The following is an 18,440-nucleotide window of genomic DNA, read 5'->3' as shown; positions in this document are numbered from 1 at the left end:
ATTTGTATTGTTTAATTTTTACCACAGACTCTAAATCTGGCCGCAAGCTTATCTGCTTTTTAAACCACATGGATTCTTCAACTCTCAAATGGAACACCATTAATCTAGCGAGGCTCTTCAGATAGTACAGCCTCCAACTGTCTGCTACCCGGGTCTTATTAAAATCATGCTTAATAACATCATATTTACAGACGGTCCCTAGAAATCAACGCAGTTCATTTACTTGCCTAGATCCGGGCATCACATACTGACTGGATTGCAGCAGAGCAAATACAAGCAGCATACTTTAATTTAGCTTCTAGCAGAATCAGTTTCAAAGGATTCTCCTTTCATTTTGTGCCCTCATTTATTAACAAAGGTATATATACAAAGGTCATCTGAAATATTTTTCTCCACTAGCTGTAAAAATGTTGTTCAAGACAGACTCACTATAAAGTGATGATAAATAACACCTGTATAATACACACTACTTAATTTCATTACTCTAGGTACTTGTGTACATTAATTCTCTTTATCCTTTTTACAGATGAGGAAACTAAATCACAAAAAGATTATGAATCCTGCAGAAAATCACATAGCTCGTAAGTGGTAAGCAGAAATTTGAACCAAGGAAGTCTGGCTCCAGGGTGATGGTATCAACCACAAAACTGTATTAATACTCCCATTTGATTTTCTCCATTTCCATTTTTATAATTCAGTAATAGGAACATGGTATTTTTCTGAGACACTATTACGTTTACTGCTATCTGATCATATGAATTATGTTTCTGATTATATATCCTGTTTTACCCCATCTGTCAGGCAGCTTGGAATACATACAACATGAAACTGAATCACGGCAAGTCTGTGGGCTCTAAAGATTATTAAATTTTGGTTCTCCTTTCCTTTTTCTGTCTGTCCCTATCATACTCCTCCTCCTCCCCCCCATCCGCAATTTTCATCATTTTTGATATTAATTTATTGTAATCTCCCACAGACCTATTCAAATTCTTGGTAAAATTATGCCAAATAGATATAAATACAATAAATACTTCACTGATCATTCCAAAGGTGTTTCCTAAAATGTTTTCTGAATCATCAAGGAAATGTTATACTGAGTATAGTTTAATGTCAGAATGTTTTATTATACTCTACAGAGAATTTAACATTAATCCTTTGAAAACTGGCAATTCTTATATGTAATTTATGGTAGCAGTTTGCCAAAACATAATGTTTCAGAATATTTAAATGTGATACTACCACAAATTAAACATATCTGGTCAGTTCAGAGGCATCATTCTTGATAGTGGAATATATTGTTTTATTTATCTATAATAAATATTTACTTATTTTAAAATACTTAATAAAGAATTAAAATTAAACAAAGCTGATGTTCCCTTAGAATATTTCTCTATGAACACAGTGGCTGTTTACAATTACATTCTGAATGAGTAATGCTTACTAGATATTTTCAATATCATTCTTGGATACAGGCCCCATGGAGCTTACCTGTTGTCACACCATGAACCACTCCTTCCTTGGTTTTGGAGCCTATAAAAACAAATTCAAAACATACACATAAGTCTCCTTATGTTGCCGATTAGCTATCTTTAAATACAACTAATAAAAAAATCTCAATCTTTAGAAGCCCATATAGAAAAATATAAATAGGGAGCAAAAAACCTGAAACAAGGAATTCCAGTAATCATACAACAAACAGAAGAAAGCAAAACTAACAGGAGGTTCTTTCCAATTAAAATTTTAACCCACAATGATGACTTTTTTTTAAGTTTTTATTTTAATTCCAGTTAGTTAACATAGAGTATTATTAGTTCCAGGTGTGCAATGTGGTATTCCATATATTGACAGTGTTCATCAGGACAAGTGCCCTCCTTAATCCCCATCATTTATTTCAACCATCCCCCTGAATCCTCCCCTCTGGTAACCATCAAATTGTTCTCTATAGTTAAGAGTCTATTCCTTGGTTTGTCTCTCTCTCGCGCGCGCACTCTCTTTTTTTTCCTTTTGCTCATTTATTTTGTTTCTTAAATTCCATGTACATGCAAAAAATCATATGATACTTGTCTGTCTCTGATTGACTTATTTCCCGTAGCATTGTACTTTCTAGCTCCATCCATGTCATTGCAAATGACAAGGTTTCTTTCTTTTTGTGGCTGAATAATATTCCATTAAAAATATATACCATGTCTTTTTTATCCATTCATCTATCAGTGGATACTGGGGCTGCTTCCACATCTTGGTTATTTTGGAAAATGCTGCTATAAACATTGGGGTGCATGTATCTCTTTGAATTAGTGTTTTCGTATTCTTTGGGTAAATATCCAGTAGTGCAATTGCTGGATCATAGGGTAGATCTATTTTTAGCTTTTTGAGGGACTTCCATACCGTTCTCCACAGTGGCTGCACCTTCCAATGACTTTTTATCCCCTTATGTCTCCCTTCAATAACGGGTTTTGCCCAGAAATAAACCCACACTTAAGTAGTCAATTAACCTATACAATAGGGAAGGCACTCTCTTCAATAATCAACTTACAGAGGAAAAAAAAAAGTGAGATAACACTGGGGCTGGGTGGGAAGATGATCCTGGGTTCAGAACTACAGAAGCTATACTAAAGTATAGGACAGCAGAGAGATTAGTCAACCCATGAAACTCAAGTAGAAGGGAAGAGAAAGAAGAAATTAACATTCATTGAACACCTATTATGTAAAAGGCACTTTACTCTTGCTTAGTTCATTTCATACAGGTGAATTATGCCCACTTTATATTTGAAGAAATTGCAATTCAAAGTTAAATGATTTGCCTAAAGCCATACAGGGAATAACTGGCTATAAGTACATTAAGGTCCATATGACCCTAAACCTATACCCTTTCCACTAAGCCAAGCAAACCTTTATGAGGAATACAGCTTTTATATAAATAGTTCATTAATATATATTAAAACTAAGTTTAACAATTTTATTCATGAGCTCTCTAATGTTGGATTTTTCAGTGTAAGTGACACTATTTTTTTTTTTTTTGAGAGAGAGAGAGAGAGAGCTGGGGGAGGGGGAGAGGGAAAGAGAGAATCTTAAGCAGGTTCCACGCCCAGTGCAGAGCCCAACATGGGGCTCAATCTCAAGACCCTGAGATCATGACCTAAGCCAAAATCAAGAGTCAGATGCTTCTTGGGGGACCTGGATGGCTCAGTCAGTTAAGCACCTGCCTTCAGCTCAGGTCATGATCCTGGAGTCCCAGGATCGAGCCAGGGAGTCTGTTTTTCCCTCTGCCCTTCACCTCACTTGTGCTCTCTCACTCTCTTTCTCTCAAATAAATAAAATCTTTATTTAAAAAAAGAAAAAAAAAGAGTCAGCTGCTGAATCAACTGAGCCACCCAGGCACCTCTACACCAGTTTTTTAATTAAATTTTTTTTGGAGAAAATTACAGCAGATTGGAAATTCATTTGAAAACTACCCTGTAAGTCAAATAATCTATTTCTACCAGAGATAGGTGAATATAAGGAAATGAGGGCATAAAAACTGAGAAATTTTTTTTGAAGATTTAATTTATTTATTGGACAGAGAGAGAGCACAAGTAGGGGAAGCAGCAGGCAGAGGGAGAGGGAGAAGCAGGCCCCCAGCTGAGCAGGGAGCCCGATGCAATGCCGGGCTCAATCCCAGGACCCTGGGAAGGCAGACCCAAGCAGAAGGCAGATGCTTAAGGACTGAGTCACCTGAGTGTCCCAAAACTGAGAAATTATTTAAATCTATATTTGGAGATTAAACTAGGTACTAATCCTTAGTTTAAAAATGCACTGTTTTAAAAAGCCTTCATAAGCATGTTAGAAATAAAGTAAACACTTTAAAACAAAGGAAAAAAAGCATAAGGGAATCTCAGGTTCCCCACAGTAAGATGACTACATGGGATTAATTAAATAATCTGTAAGAACCGGGTCCTAAAACTGGAGAGTGCAGCAGAACCAGTCAGGTGGGGCTGCTGGTTGAAAATGCTGACTGTTGTATCAGAGCCTCAAATGGTCGGGAAATATCAGGTACAGATATTTGCATTTTCTAATAACCCTCATTATCTAATTCTAATAATTCATGGATTGAGTTTGTAAAACACTGATCTTAGACAGCTTCAATTTCCAAATTTATTTAAAATTTAGAAGCTCATATCCATGATTTCAATAATATGATCAATTAAATGACCTAAGTGAATATACAAGACAAGGTTGAAAATGTTCACTAAATGTTTTTATGAAAACATATAAATAAGGCATTAAGTGAAATTTGGATGCATATTTAAATTTACATTTTACTAAACAGTCAAGAAAAGTATCTATGTTTAATAAAACCATTTAAATATAGTTAAGAAGTTTCAATTTGAATATATTTAAGGACCTCTGATAAAAATAAAACATAAAATAAACTATAATATTGTAGTTAAGAATATGGGTTTTGCCCAGAAATAAACCCACACTTACATGGTCAATTAACCTACAATGAAGGAGGCATGAATATAATGGGGAAGACAGTCTCTTCAATAAGTGGTGATGAGAAAACTGCACAGCTACATGGGAAAGAGTGCAACTGAAACACTTTCTTAACACCACACACAAAAATTAACGCAAACTGGTTAAGACTTAAGTGTCAGACCTGAAACCATAAAACTCCTAAAACAAAACATAGGCAGTAATCTCCTGGACATCGACCTTAGCAACATATTTACACACATGTCTCCTGAAGTAAGGGAAACAAAAGCAAAAATAAACTATTGGGACTATACCAAAATAAAAAGATTTTTCACAGCAAAGGAAGCAATCAACAAAATTAAAGGCAACTTAGTGAATGGGAGAGAATTATTTGCAAATAAGATATTTGATAAGGGGTTAATATCCAAAATATATAAAGAACTTACAGAACTCAATACTAAAAACAACAAATAATCCAATTTAAAAATGGGTAGGGAACCTGAATAGTCATTTTTCCAAAGAAGATATAGATAGCCAACAGACACATGAAAAGATACTCAACATTATTAACCATCACATAAGTGCAAATCAAAACCACGATGAAATACAACCTCACATCAGTGAGAATGGTATCAAAAAGAAAGAAATAAGTGTTGGTGAGGATGTAGAGAAAAAGGAACTCTCATGCACTGTTGCTGGTAATGTAAAATGGTGTAACTACTTTGGAAAACAGTATGGAGCTTCTTCAGAAAATTAAAAATAGAAATACCATATGATCCAGTAATTCTACTGTTGAGAATTTACCTGAAGAAAATGAAAACACTTAATTCAAAAAGACATATGTATCCCTATGTTTATTGTAGCATTATTTACAATAGCCCACATATGAAAGCAATATAAATGTTCAATGATAGATGACTGAATAAAGAAGATGTGGTGTGTGTGTGTGTGTGTGTGTGTGTATGTGTGTATACACACACACACCATGGAATATTACTCAGACATAAAAAAAATGAGATATTGTCATTTGTATCAACATGGATGGACAAGAGAGGGTATTATGTTAAGTGAAATAAGTCAGATGAAAAAGGACAAGTACCATATGATTTCACTTATATGTGGAATCTAAAAATCAAAGCAAAACAAAACAAAAAAACAAAAATACCCAGAAACATAAAAACAGAGAACTGGTGGTTACCAGAGGGGAGGCGGGTGAGGGATGGGTGAAATAGGTGAAAGGGATTAAGAAGTACGACCTTCCAATTATAAAATAAATAAGTCATAGAGCTGAAAAGTACAGCATAGGAAATATACTCAATAATATTGTAGTAACATTTTTTTAAAGATTTTATTTATTTATTTGAGAGCGTGAGAGAGATCACACAAGTGGGGGGAGGGGCAGAGGGAGAAAGAGAAGCAGGCTCTTTCACTGAGCAGGGAGCCCAACATGGGGCTCGGTCCCAGGACCCTGGGATCATGACCTGAGCTGAAGGCAGACCCTTAACTAACTGAGCTACCCAGGCACTGCTGTAATAACATTATATGGTAACAGACGGTTACTTTACTTACAGTGGTGAGCACTGAGCAATGTACAGAATTGTCAAATCATTATTACAACTGAGGCTAATATAATATTGTACGTTAAATATATTTCAACAATAAAAATTAAATGAAAATAAACTTTTAAAATATAGGCTCTACATTTAGATTTCCTAGATTTAAATCTTTACTTCACCACATATTAATCAAATATACATCATTCAGTTAACATGAAAAATCAAAGGAAATACACATAAAGATTTCAAAAGTGTTTAGTACATACCAAATAGTAAGAGATAATTATTCTTCACACATATTTGTAAAGGGATTTGCAGTTTAAAATAGAACAAATCATTAATCATAAATTCATACAAATGAAATCATGCAGTTATTAAATTATGAAATATATTTCATGGATATATTTCAGGATAACAGTTTACATATGTAATACGATGTGTCAATGTGTTTGTGTATATATGCATACTTTGCAGTCAATGGTCACTTTGCAAGTACTATGGGATTGCAAAGTCACCAAGCACAAGCTGAGTTGTCTGTAGAAAGTGGCCTTAAATATCAATGAAGAAAACAACAATTAATTGATAGTAAAAATTACAATTGTCCCATGACCTTTACATTTTTTTGTCAAAACATTAAAAATTCTCTTATTTATAAATTTGTAGGGAAATAAAAAACTAGCAAAATTAATTTTTCTTTGTATATCGTAATTTAAGACATTGAGAATTAAAGTGTTTTCTTTGTGAAAAACTTAACAAGATTAATTTAAATAGTGCTGTATTCTTCTCATTGTATAACTTCACATATGGCATGAGCACCTTTCCTAAGTCTTAGAGAACTGTCATACTCTTTTGTAAGTTTGAATCAGTTTCCAAAATGTTACCCTTTGCACTTTTAACATCATGCTAGATCTCTGATAGTTCCTTTAATGTTAGTTACTTTTGCAGCAGCACTTCTTCTGAAACATCTTTAACTTATTCATCACAACCTTTTTCATTTACTTATTTCAACTTGAATAAGTTCCTCTGGCTACCTATCCAGAGTCTTCTGAGCAGTAGCAGTGTTACCATTCCCAAAGTCAACTATTTGCTGTAAATAAAACATTCTTTGATTCAAATTTTACTTCTGGCATTTTCACTTCATTTCTTTGCTGCGCTTTCATCTTTTTTGGCCAATTTCCTTTTTCAATTATGCATTTTTGTAAACTATCACACAGCTTTATCACTGGGAGACAAGGAAGCAACACAACTATGGGCTTTGCCGTCTATGTGAGCTGAATAGCAGATGTGCAATGACCAATCACTGGCAAACTTTGAAAAAAGTGATATAATTTGATCATGGATTATAATAAGTTTCTGTTATTTATGTAGCAATTTGTGGGCTGAAGAGCTAGAAGCAGAAGTTGTACTTTATGTAATCACAGTTTATGTACTGTAGTAACAATTTGAACTGTGTTGTGAGGGACTGGTATCATTCAACTAACTGTCATAGATGGAATTCTTCTATACTGGAAATTTGCAAGGTGAGAACAGCTTGTATTTAAGGGAATATTACTTATCACTACTCATCTACCACTCCTTGTACCCCATATTTTTAAAAATGACTACTTGAAAGAAATGTTTGCCAGTTGGTCTGGGGATCTATCCTCTCTGCCTGAGTAATACCTGAGAATTGGACATTGGGCTAAATCATAGAATTTATCCTGATTCAAATATAAATGGGGGTTTTAATGAAGTTGCTTCATATCAAACCAACCACCTGTATTTGCTGTCAGTTGTTCATTAGTATCTATAATTAGTAATTAATATTTAATTGCTGAGTAAACTGTAATTGAAAACATATAGCTACAAAGTAGGTACCAAGTAGCTATGTGATCAGTAAACTGAAGAGAGACCGGAGCTGATAGCTTCCATGACCTGAAGTGGCCACAACTATCCCATCTTATCTCTCATGACATCACAAGGCACAGTGGAGAAGGTCTAAAGTAATGCCTAGGAATTGCAAGAACTCATAGTCAGACTATACTAGTCATAGTCAACTACACTGCTGTTGTGCATGATACGTTGACTTTGTCAGCTCGATGGCCAGGTGAACCATATTGTGATTTGAGAGCTGATATTAACGCATACTCTGGACCATTGCTGCTTACTGGGCAAAGTAGCTTTGAGAGAGTTTTGAAGATAATTTTCTCACCTTTACTGTTACAATACTTGGCATTATATAAAGAAAACTAAATTTTTTTGCTTTTCAATTGGACTCTATAATTTCTAAGCCATTTGATTGAGATAATTGTTATTTATTAAATTGAAGTATATTGATTGAAAATTTATACACAAACATCACAAACAAAAAAAATCATAAAATAACACTGATTCTTATGGTATTTCCTCAATTTGTTAAAGGATAGTTGCCCAAAATATATTATAAAGGAATGAGATTACTTTTTTTATTAGGCTTAAGAAAACAGTGTGCTAAACATCTTCAGTCATATTGAAGTTAGAGTCACTAGAGTCACTAGAATGAGTCACTAGAGTTACTTCCAATCTTTCACTCCAGTTATTTGTGAGTTTTGTAATGACAAATGAAAAGATAAAAAGAAAATATGTTGATAAAGTAATTATTCTGTTGGACAGCTTATCTGATAATAACCATGGCTCCTATATACAAAAGTATGCTTTACAAAAATTCTCAACAAAATATTAACAAATCAAATCCAACAACATATAAAAAGAATTATACTTCACAACCAAGTGGAAATCATGCCAGGTATGCAAGGTTGGTTCATTATGCAAAAATTAATTAAAGTAATCCATCACATCGACAGGATAAAAAAGACAAATGACATGATCATATCAATAGATACAGAAAAAGCATTTGACAAAATGCAACATCTATTTCTGATAAAAAAAAAACTTCTGGTAAACTAGAAACAGAGGGGAACTGCCTCAACTTGATAAAGAATATTTACAAAAAACCCCTAGATAATATCATATTTCATAGCAAGAAACTAGAGCTTTCCTACTAAGACCAGGAACAAGACAAGCATCGTACTGGAAATCCTAGCCAGTGCAATAAGATAATAAAAGGAAATAAGAGGTATACAGATTGGGAAAGAAGAAATAAAACGATCTTCATTCACAGATGATTTGATTGTTTATGTAGAAAATCGTAAAGGATCAACAAGGACCAAAAAAACCCTAATTTTTGTAAGATTCTTGGATACAGTGTTAATGAACACAAGTCAATCACTTTCATATATATGAGCAATGAACAAATGCAATCTAAAATTTAAAACACATTTATATTAGCACCAAAAAAGATGAAATACTTAGGTGTACATTTAACGGAATATAAACAAGATCTATATGAGGAAAACTACAAAGCTCTGATGAACAAAAGCAGAAAACAAACAAAAGGAGGTAAATTCTATGTTCATCTTGACAGATGTCAGTTCTTAACTTGATCTATAGTTCAATTCAAACTTAATCAAAATCTCAGCAGTTTATTGTGCAGATATTAACAGACTCTAAAGTCTTGTGGAGAGGCAAAAGGCCCTGAATAGCCAAGATGATACTGAAGTATAAAATCATAGGTCTGACACTACTTGCTTTTCAGACTTTATATCAAGCTATAGTAATCAAGACACTGTGATAAGTGCAAGAGAACACACAAACAAATCAATGGAACAGAATAAAGAGCCTAGAAATAAAACCATGTAAATATAGCCAACTGATTTTTGACAAAGGAGCAAAAGCAATACAATAAAGCAAAAAATGGTGCTGGAACAACTGGACATCCACATTCAAGAAGAAAGAAGAAACAAGGAGAAGGAGAAGAATAGACAACAACGCTTCACAAAAAATTAACACAATAGGGATCATAGACCTAAGTGTAAAATACAAAACTATAAAGCTCCTAGAATAACATAGGAGAAAACCTACATGACCTTGGGTATGGCAATGACTTTTAGATGTAACAATAAAAGCACAACCCATGAAATAAAGAATCAATAAGCTGGACTTCATTAGAATGAAAATTTTCTGCTCTGTGAAGTGTTGAGAGTGAGAAAAGCTACAGATTGAGAGAAAATATTTGCAGAAGATACATCTGAAAAGGAACTACTATCCCAAATATACAGGGGACTCTTAAAACTCAACAATAAGAAAACAACCAGATTAAAGGACAGGCCAAATACCTTAACAGATACCTCACCAAAGAAAATATACAGATGACAAATAAGCTTATGAAAAGATGCTCCACATCATACGTCATCTGAGAAATGTAAATTAGAACTATCAGATAAGACAACACATGTGTTAGAATGATCAAAATCTAAAATATTGAAACACCAAATGCTGACAAGTTTGTGAAGCAACAAGAACTGGTACTCATTATTAGTGGGATGCAAACTGGTCCAGCCACTTTGGAAGATAGTTTGTCAGTTCCTTATAAAACTAAACATATCCTTACCATGTGATCCAGCAATAGTGATCCTTGGTATTTACCCAAAGGAGTTGAAAGCTTATGTCCATTCAAAAGCCTGCACATGGATGTTTATAGCAGTTTTATTCACAATTGCCAAAACTTGGAAGAAACCAAGATGTCCCTCAGTAGGTGAATAGATAACTGTGGTACATCCAGACACTGGAATTAATATTTAGCATTAAAAAGAAATGAGCTATCAAGTCATGAAAAGACATGGAAGAACCTTAAATGCGTATTACTAAGAGAAAGAAGTCAATCTTAAAGGTCTACATGCTGTATGATTCCAGGTATATGACGTTCTGGAAATGGCAAAATTATGGAGACAGCAAAAAAAGATCAGTGGTTGCCAGGCGTTGGTGGAGGGAAATGAGTAAGTGATGCACAATTTTAGGACACCAAAAATACCTATATGACACTATAATGATGGCTACACTTCATTGTACATTTGTCCAAATGCAGAGAATGCATAACACGAAGAGTGAACCTTAAACTAAGCTATGGGTTTTGGGTGATTGTGATGTGTCAATGGAGGTTCATTAATTTTAATAAATGTACCAATCTGGTGGGGGATGTAGGTCATGGGGGAGGTCATGCATGTGTGGAGGCAAGTGGTACATGAGAAACCTCTGTTAATTGCCTCTCAATTTTGCTGTGAACCTAATTGCTACAAAAAATAAAGTCTTTAATTTTTTTAAAGTGTGCTTTATTACTCATGTGTTTTGTTTTATTATGACATTCTCACAAAAACTCTGCAAGGTAGTTGCATTTATCTAACTCATATTTTTACAAATGATGGAAGTAAAGCTCATAGATGTTAAGGAACTTTTATAGTATTCTAAAAGCAATAAATGATGTAGCCTGGGCTAGAATTTAGGTTTGTGTGACATCAAGACTGTGTTCTCTCTACTTTTCCAGGAGTCACCACACTGCAGCCCTATGGGCCAAATCAACTCACCACCTGTTTCAGTAAGTAAGGTTTTATTGGATCACAGCTAATTATTGTCTATGGCTGTTTTCACACCACAATCACAGAGTTAATTAATTGACACACAGAGATCTTATGGCCTAAAATATTTAGTCTATCACTTTACAGAGAAAGTTGATCAACTCCTGATCTATATACTCTGTTTTTTCAAGGTCAATTTTCATCTTAAATCCTGTGTTTGAGTTCGAATTTTAACTATCCTTCAGAACACAACCAATAAATAATTTATAGAATGCACTATATGTTAAACACCATGATATGTATTGAAGATGATTTAAAAATACACATGACATGTAAACAAATTATAATTTTATATAATAACAGAATTAATCTCAAAAAAATAAAATCATTATATTTGCCCAAACGCAGAGCTGACAATGCAAAGAAGAAGTTTTCCAGATGATAAAACCCATTTGTTACCTAGAAAACAGCAATGTATTACATTAATTTTCAATAGTATCTGGACTCACTACCAACTAATGGAGTAAATATTAGCATCCTAAAAAAAAAAATCTTGAAAGTTACTAAATTATAACATAATGGAAATCAAAGAATAGTTGCAAGCACACACTTGCATGACTTAGAAAACTGAGGACAAGTATAAAGATATTGATTATTGCACAACACTGATTCAGAATTCCAAATTCCATCTAAAAAGATATAATTCACACTTCACAAAAACACTTGAAATTAACTCATCATTTTTTCCTCTGGGAACATTCTTTAATTCAGTGATTTCTCTGAAAACAGGTCTTAAGAGAAAGAATAATTTAACTGAAGATTTGTAGCAAACTCAACCAATATAGTCTATGAGTAATGAGAAAAAAATCATATGAGAGGCATTCATAAAAATCATTTCAAGTCTAACTCTTTTTCAGTGCATCCATGTTGGACAGACAACGTAGCTGTCACCCACAGACACAGGCATAGCGCCTCATGCCACCCAACAGGTTCGTCCTCCACCTTCCTGCACGTCCTGTGCTCCTGCTGCTCCAGGGAATCTGCAAGAGCTCAGAGCAGCAGCAGAGAAAGAGGAGAGGCAGAATGGGCAGAAGGTGGGTGTGTGCACGTGTCCCTGTGGATGAGTGTTTGTCTATGTATGTGTCTATTCCTTCCCCAAAGAATTTGAAGGGATTTGTAAAATAACACCTCACCTAGCAAAGTTCAAGATAAGAAAAAGAGAGTCAGGATCTCCATGAATACTACAAAGTGGTGATTTAGGAACAAGTAGACAAGATAAGCATCAATCTCATTATTTAGTATGTGTGTCATTTGATAAATTAATTATATATATAAATGTCTCTGAGATATTAGCAACAGCTTTCAAGCACTTTTTTGGGCAATTAGTCTTCAATTTACCAAGTGGTCACAAGGAGGAACTCTACCAAAGACTTTTCTGTCCTTTCCTTTTTAGGGCCACAGGACTTTTTTTACATATCCCAGGGCCATATTGAAGTCTTATTTTAAAATATGAATATGCTAAAATGTGCTAGTATTTTTCACGATAAAAAAAATCAAAGGCCCATGAATGACTTTGATTCTTAAAGATATTCTTATTTGAGACTGAGTTTTAAAAACTTTTGATGAATTATAGTCTCTTATGCACAGAAGCATTCATTTAAAAAGTCCTAAGTATTACTGAAAAATCAAATATTCTGAAAAAACAAAAGGTTATCCTCACTTTTTACTAGTAGCTCAAATACACACATTTACCTACCCACACAGTCCTCTGACTCAGTTTATCCTTTTGACAAGTGATGATACAAAAATGAATCAAGCAGGAAATACCAGCATTTAGAGCATCAATCATCCTAACCCATCAATCATAAATAAATATCAAGATGCCATGTAGGGCTTACCTACCTACATAGAGAACACCCTCTTTTGTCTTTCCTGCTGCTTCTGCCACACCCTGTTTGGTTTTTTCAGCAGCAGCCACGACTCCCTCCTTGGCCTTTGAAAGCCCTTTCATGAATACATCCATGGCTAATGAATTCCTTTACACCACACTAGAGAACACAAAATATAATTTCAATGAGAACTTTTGGGTAGAATAAAATAAAATTAGAACCATCCAAAATAAAAAACCACTGAAAGATCAGTACAACTCCCAAAAGTGCAAGACTCTTTTATTTACACTCTTATTTCAACCATTGGACCAAAAAAAAAAAAAAAAGCCTTTTTTTTTTTTTTAAACCAGCTTTTGCATTAAAAATTTAGCATCCCTCATCCATCTTGGCTAGTAAAAGTCTAGCTGCCTAAACATGGATCAGGATGAATCATCTGGGTTGTTCTTACTGTTTTTTCGAAGTGTAGTTACATGAAAAGATGGACCCCTCTTTCAACTTCCCAGAGTCCAAACGGTGACAAGGTAAGTTAGAAGTACGTTTAAAAGACAGCACAGGAAAAGAAAGGGAGCTGAAGGCATCGGGTCAGGGACAGTCTTAAACTGAATCCCAGAAGAAGACTAACTGGTGGATCACCCAGAGGGGAAGGAAGAGAACTACTCACTCTGGGTGTGGCTACACGTCAGGCCCACAGTGAGCCCACACACACCCGCCCTAATCCACCCCACCAGCCACCCCCGCCGCCAGCTATCCACTCTGAGCAGGCGCCTGTGCACAGCCGGGAGCGGTCTCCTGACTCGCGCCGGCCACCCGAGGGGGCGTTCTCCGCGCGCGTGAATTCGCTACCCAGCCGGCGCCCGCACCTGTTAACCCCTTACCACCTGTTGACTTGCCCTCCCCGCACTTCCACTTAATGATCTACCAAACACGGCTTGCTTACTTCACCGAGAAAACGAGAGGGCGGACTGGGGCTTTAAGGTAAAAGAGAAATAAAAGTTGGCAGCTCACGCTCCATCGAGCATCCTCGCGTTTCCCAGGGGAAAAGCGTATCCCAGAGAAGCAACGTAACCTCTCAGCCTTTGGGGACGAGAAGAACGGAATGTCGGATGCCAGAGGAAAGCCAGATTAACTTACTTTCCTCAAGCTCGCTGACGAGATAAGCACCCACCTCGAGAGACTCGACACAGCGGGTCCTTATTGCAGCAACAACCTCCCTCCCAGAAGTCCACGACTCCTCTCCTCCCGTTTTTCCTCCAGTATTGCCAAAGCTGCCCGTTTAGATCCATAGGTACTTACCTGGGATCCCTCTGATCCTCACAACTACAATTCCTCTCAACCACCCCCTTATAAAAAAATTTTTTTTAAACAATTCCCAATTATTATTTAAATGGAAAGAGGGAGAATAAGAAGCGCACAGGAAGGGAGGAGGCGGCACCACGAGAGGGATGGTCCCCAGAGGAGGCTGCTGTCAGCACAACCCGGTGATGAGAGAGGCTGGGGGAGTGGGAGGCAAACCCACGAACCTGTCGTCGAATTGCCACTCCCCGTCCCCCGCACAATTGGATCCGAGAGAAAGAGACAGAGGGTCGGAAGGGAAGGCAGGGAGAGAGCGCGAAGGACGCTAAGGGCCAGGCTCGGTCCTCGGGTCAGTCTAAAGCCAGCACACACCTCGCCCCACGCTGCCGCGCACGGTCTCTCACCCCCTCTCTCGGGTCCCCTTCTCGTCGTCGTGGTCTTCCTCCTCTTCCTCTTTCTCCTCCTCCTTCTCCTCCGCTCACCGCCCCCGCAGCTGATTTGTCAGCGCCTCTCCCCGCCCCTCTCCCGGCACTCGCCGCTTTCCCAGCCGCGTGCACTTCACTCCTCTACTCGAATGGAGATGGGGGCGGGGGAGGGGGGGCGGCTGTACCTCCAACTCCAGCAGCCAGCCTGGGCTTGGGGAGCGGGGAGGTGGGGGTATTCTGCGCTTCCCCTCAAGTTCAGAATCAAGGGGATTCTTGTGGCGATCTGGAGCTGTTAGGCTTAGGCTGATGTTTCTCCCTCTTTCCCATCCCCCCCCCTCCTTCGCTGTCTCCGCCCTCCCCTCTGGTTCCTCACGGGACCCCCTTGTCGGAGCCACCCTAGTGGAGTGGAGGTCTGAGGGATCGACCACCAAAGATAGAGCCATCCTCTTGGGAGGCTACTGAAGGAGGCAGGCAGCTCAGGAAGGATGTTCAACCAGTACTACCAAGAGCACGTTTCCCTCGGATCGCTGAAATTTTGATTAACGGTGGTCGGACACAATGTTAAGGATGTTTTTGTTCAAATATTACTCAGATTTTCGTTTGCTCTTAACCTCTTAACCTCGGATGAGCCCGAAAGGGTCCCGCGGATGGAGAGGAGACTAGTAAGGAAGAGTTACAGGTTGAGGCAGGAGGAGCCTCTTCGAATCCTCTTCCCACCCCACTATCACCATTTTCTTGTCCACCAATCAGCTGCCGCCAGACGCCGATTTTTCCCATCAGTGGAACACGGAATAAATATTCCCCAGCCGTCGATACCAAGCGGTCTTAAGGTTTTTCGTTCTCGAAATGGAATTTACTTTCCACACTCAACTGCCTGATGGAGGAGACGAATCCAGCGTGCCTTATTCTCCTGAACCATCACATCTAATTTCTTCGTCCCTTCTACACACTACTCACCTTTCTCATTTGATTCACGTTGCCCTCGGAGCTGACACCCCACACATCCCTTCCCACACACAGACACGCAGCCATACGCGCGGGCTTGAAGACAATTTTTGCATTGCTTAACACATTTCACCTCTTGCAGAGCTGGAGGGAAAACAGCTGTTCCTGGATCACACCAGAATGGAGAACCAAGCTCCTCCCTCTAACAGAATGCATTTGCTGTTTTTGCCTGAATTGGGAGGATGATTTTAGCACTGGAAGGGAAAAACAAGTCTTTGCTGTATGTTTTTTGTTTTGTTTTATGTTTTTGTGTGTGTGTGTGTGTAGAAAAAATGCTTTCTCTAACTCCTTTCGGTTCTGAAATCCGAGTAAAATACAATTTAAATCTACAAAACAACCCTCTGAAACCAAAACCAAAAACAAAAACAAAACAGGAACCAGGGAACCAGAATATATGTGTGTGTACACACACACACACACACACACACACACACACACATACACTGCTTAAACAAGTCTTTGCACTATTGGTCTGCCTTTTGTAAAAGCAACCTTTTCAAATGCTCATATTTTGTTTCCTTGGGATCAGAAAAAGGTTAAACTTAGGAGCTGGTTTGTTGTCTGGCTTTGAGACTTTGAACAAGTTATGTCCTCTGTTCACAGTTTTCTTTTGTAAATGAGATGAACACAGATGAACCCTCTCTTTTCAACTTTTTGCTATGAAAAAAGTTTAGCATAAACAAAAGCTGAAAGAATGAAGGACTCCGTGTGAATATCACCCAGCTGTCACCATTTTTTAATATATGGCTAATCATGTTTCATCTATATGCTCACCCACTCTCCATTTTTTATCACCACCCTTCATGTTTTACTAAATCCCAAGAATTACATATATCCTTTCATCCGCCAATATTTCAGCCTGTATGCATAAAATATAAGAACTGTTTAAAATAACCACAATAACACTTAGATGATCTTTTAAAAAATTGAAATGTAATATACATATAGTGAAATCATCGATCTTAAGTATTCCTTTAAATTAGTTTTGAAAAATATATGCATTAGTGTAACCCACACCATTTTGAAAACAGAACATTTCATCACCCCAGAAAATTCTCTTTTGCTCTTTTTAGTTGTACATATTTCAGAATTGCACAAAAATGAAACCAGTATGAAATTTTTTCCCTTTCACTCAAAATATTTGTGAAGTTCATTTACATTGTAACATGTTTCAGTAGTTTGTTTCTTTTTAATACTTTTGCTTTTTTTCCTTTTATTACCACAATAATATATCTTTTCCACTGTGATCTATCACTTCAAGTTACCTTGATAGACTATTCTGACAATATTTAATGTATCATATGACATATTTATAATTTAACAGGGACCTCCTTGAAACCTAGTGTTTAAATCAAAGGGGCATATTCTTAGGTCCCATGACAGACCAATGAGAGAATTATTTTGGAGTGGTTGTTACATTTTTGTGCTTCTTATAGCATAGCATGATACTGTAACACCTTTATATGATACTTTATGCTTCACAAAAGACTAATGTACTGTAATATAATCACAACAGGTGGGTAAATTAAGTTTTATTATGTACCTTTTACAGTCAGGGAATCCGAAGCTCAAAGAATTTTAGTAAAAGGCTGAAGTTGCCTAGCTTTTAAGTGGCAGAGCTGAGATACACCAGCAGGAACCATTCCAAAAGGCACAATTGTCTCCTGAGTTGTGAGTTTCTCTCTAAAACCTTACAGACTGGGTGTGGTATAGAGTGGGAGGAAGAGGGTGAGACCCAGTTCTGTTAGAAATAGCCTTTGGATTTAGATTTGACTGTAGAAATCAAGAAGAACTTCAGATATTATAAAACAGAGCATTCATATTTGGAATTTTGTCTTTTCTATGTTGATAATTCTTAATAGGAGAAGATGATTCCTTATCACTCATAAAAAGAGGGAGAGAGAAAGAAAAAGAAAGAAAAAGAGAAAGAAAATTATAAGCCATTTTTTGGTCATTTAGAGTTATAGTTGTAATTCTATATTCTACTCCTTTCTCCCCTCAAAGTGTCTTGGACACAGTGATCATTCAATAAACTTTTAATTACTAGTGATATCAAGAGTGACATTGCTTACATTCTACTTATAATCTTAGCTCTGTATTCTTAAGGAAATGGAATTACTCTAAGGACAAAAAAAAGAAACTGGAAGTTAATAAAGATTTTTTTTTATTTTCATCATTGATTGACAGCATAGCCTTAAGTAAATTTTTAACTGTGTAAATATAACTTGAAAATTTAAACTTGAATAAAATTTGACTCATTGAGGGGCACCTGGGTGGCACAGTGGTTAAAAGTCTGCCTTCAGCTCAGGGCGTGATCCTGGTGTTGTGGGATCAAGCCCCACATCAGGCTCTTCCGCTATGAGCCTGCTTCTTCCTCTCCCACTCCCCCTG

The 18,440-nt window shown here is 36.8% G+C and overlaps 1 protein-coding gene across 7 annotated transcripts in view; it reads right to left on the bottom strand.

Annotated features, from left to right (window-relative positions):
• The window catches only part of SNCA (synuclein alpha), a 147,373-nt gene extending 131,309 nt beyond the window's left edge, over positions 1 to 16,064 (bottom strand). For 2 of the 7 annotated variants that reach the window (XM_087863985.1, XM_045793233.2), the window contains exons 1-3: positions 14,992 to 15,073; positions 13,340 to 13,485; positions 1,489 to 1,530 (exon numbers count right to left, since the gene is read on the bottom strand). In XM_087863985.1, coding sequence (XP_087720111.1) covers positions 1,489 to 1,530; positions 13,340 to 13,460 — 163 coding nt within the window. In that variant the 5' untranslated portion in view covers positions 13,461 to 13,485; positions 14,992 to 15,073. Of the gene's footprint in view, positions 1 to 1,488; positions 1,531 to 13,339; positions 13,486 to 13,774; positions 13,879 to 14,619; positions 14,743 to 14,846; positions 14,961 to 14,991; positions 15,102 to 16,001 lie in introns of those variants that run through there. The other 5 variants (XM_087863989.1, XM_087863986.1, XM_087863988.1 and 2 more) reach the window with 5 other exon arrangements.
• Positions 16,065 to 18,440: the final 2,376 nt, after the last annotated feature.

This window comes from Ursus americanus, chromosome 8, assembly GCF_024610735.1.
Source record: "Ursus americanus isolate L20-20 chromosome 8, mUrsAme1.1.p, whole genome shotgun sequence".
Lineage (NCBI taxonomy): Eukaryota > Metazoa > Chordata > Mammalia > Carnivora > Ursidae > Ursus > Ursus americanus.
The sequence above is the reverse complement of the archived record's forward strand: the minus strand, read 5'-3'. Positions and strand labels throughout refer to the sequence as shown.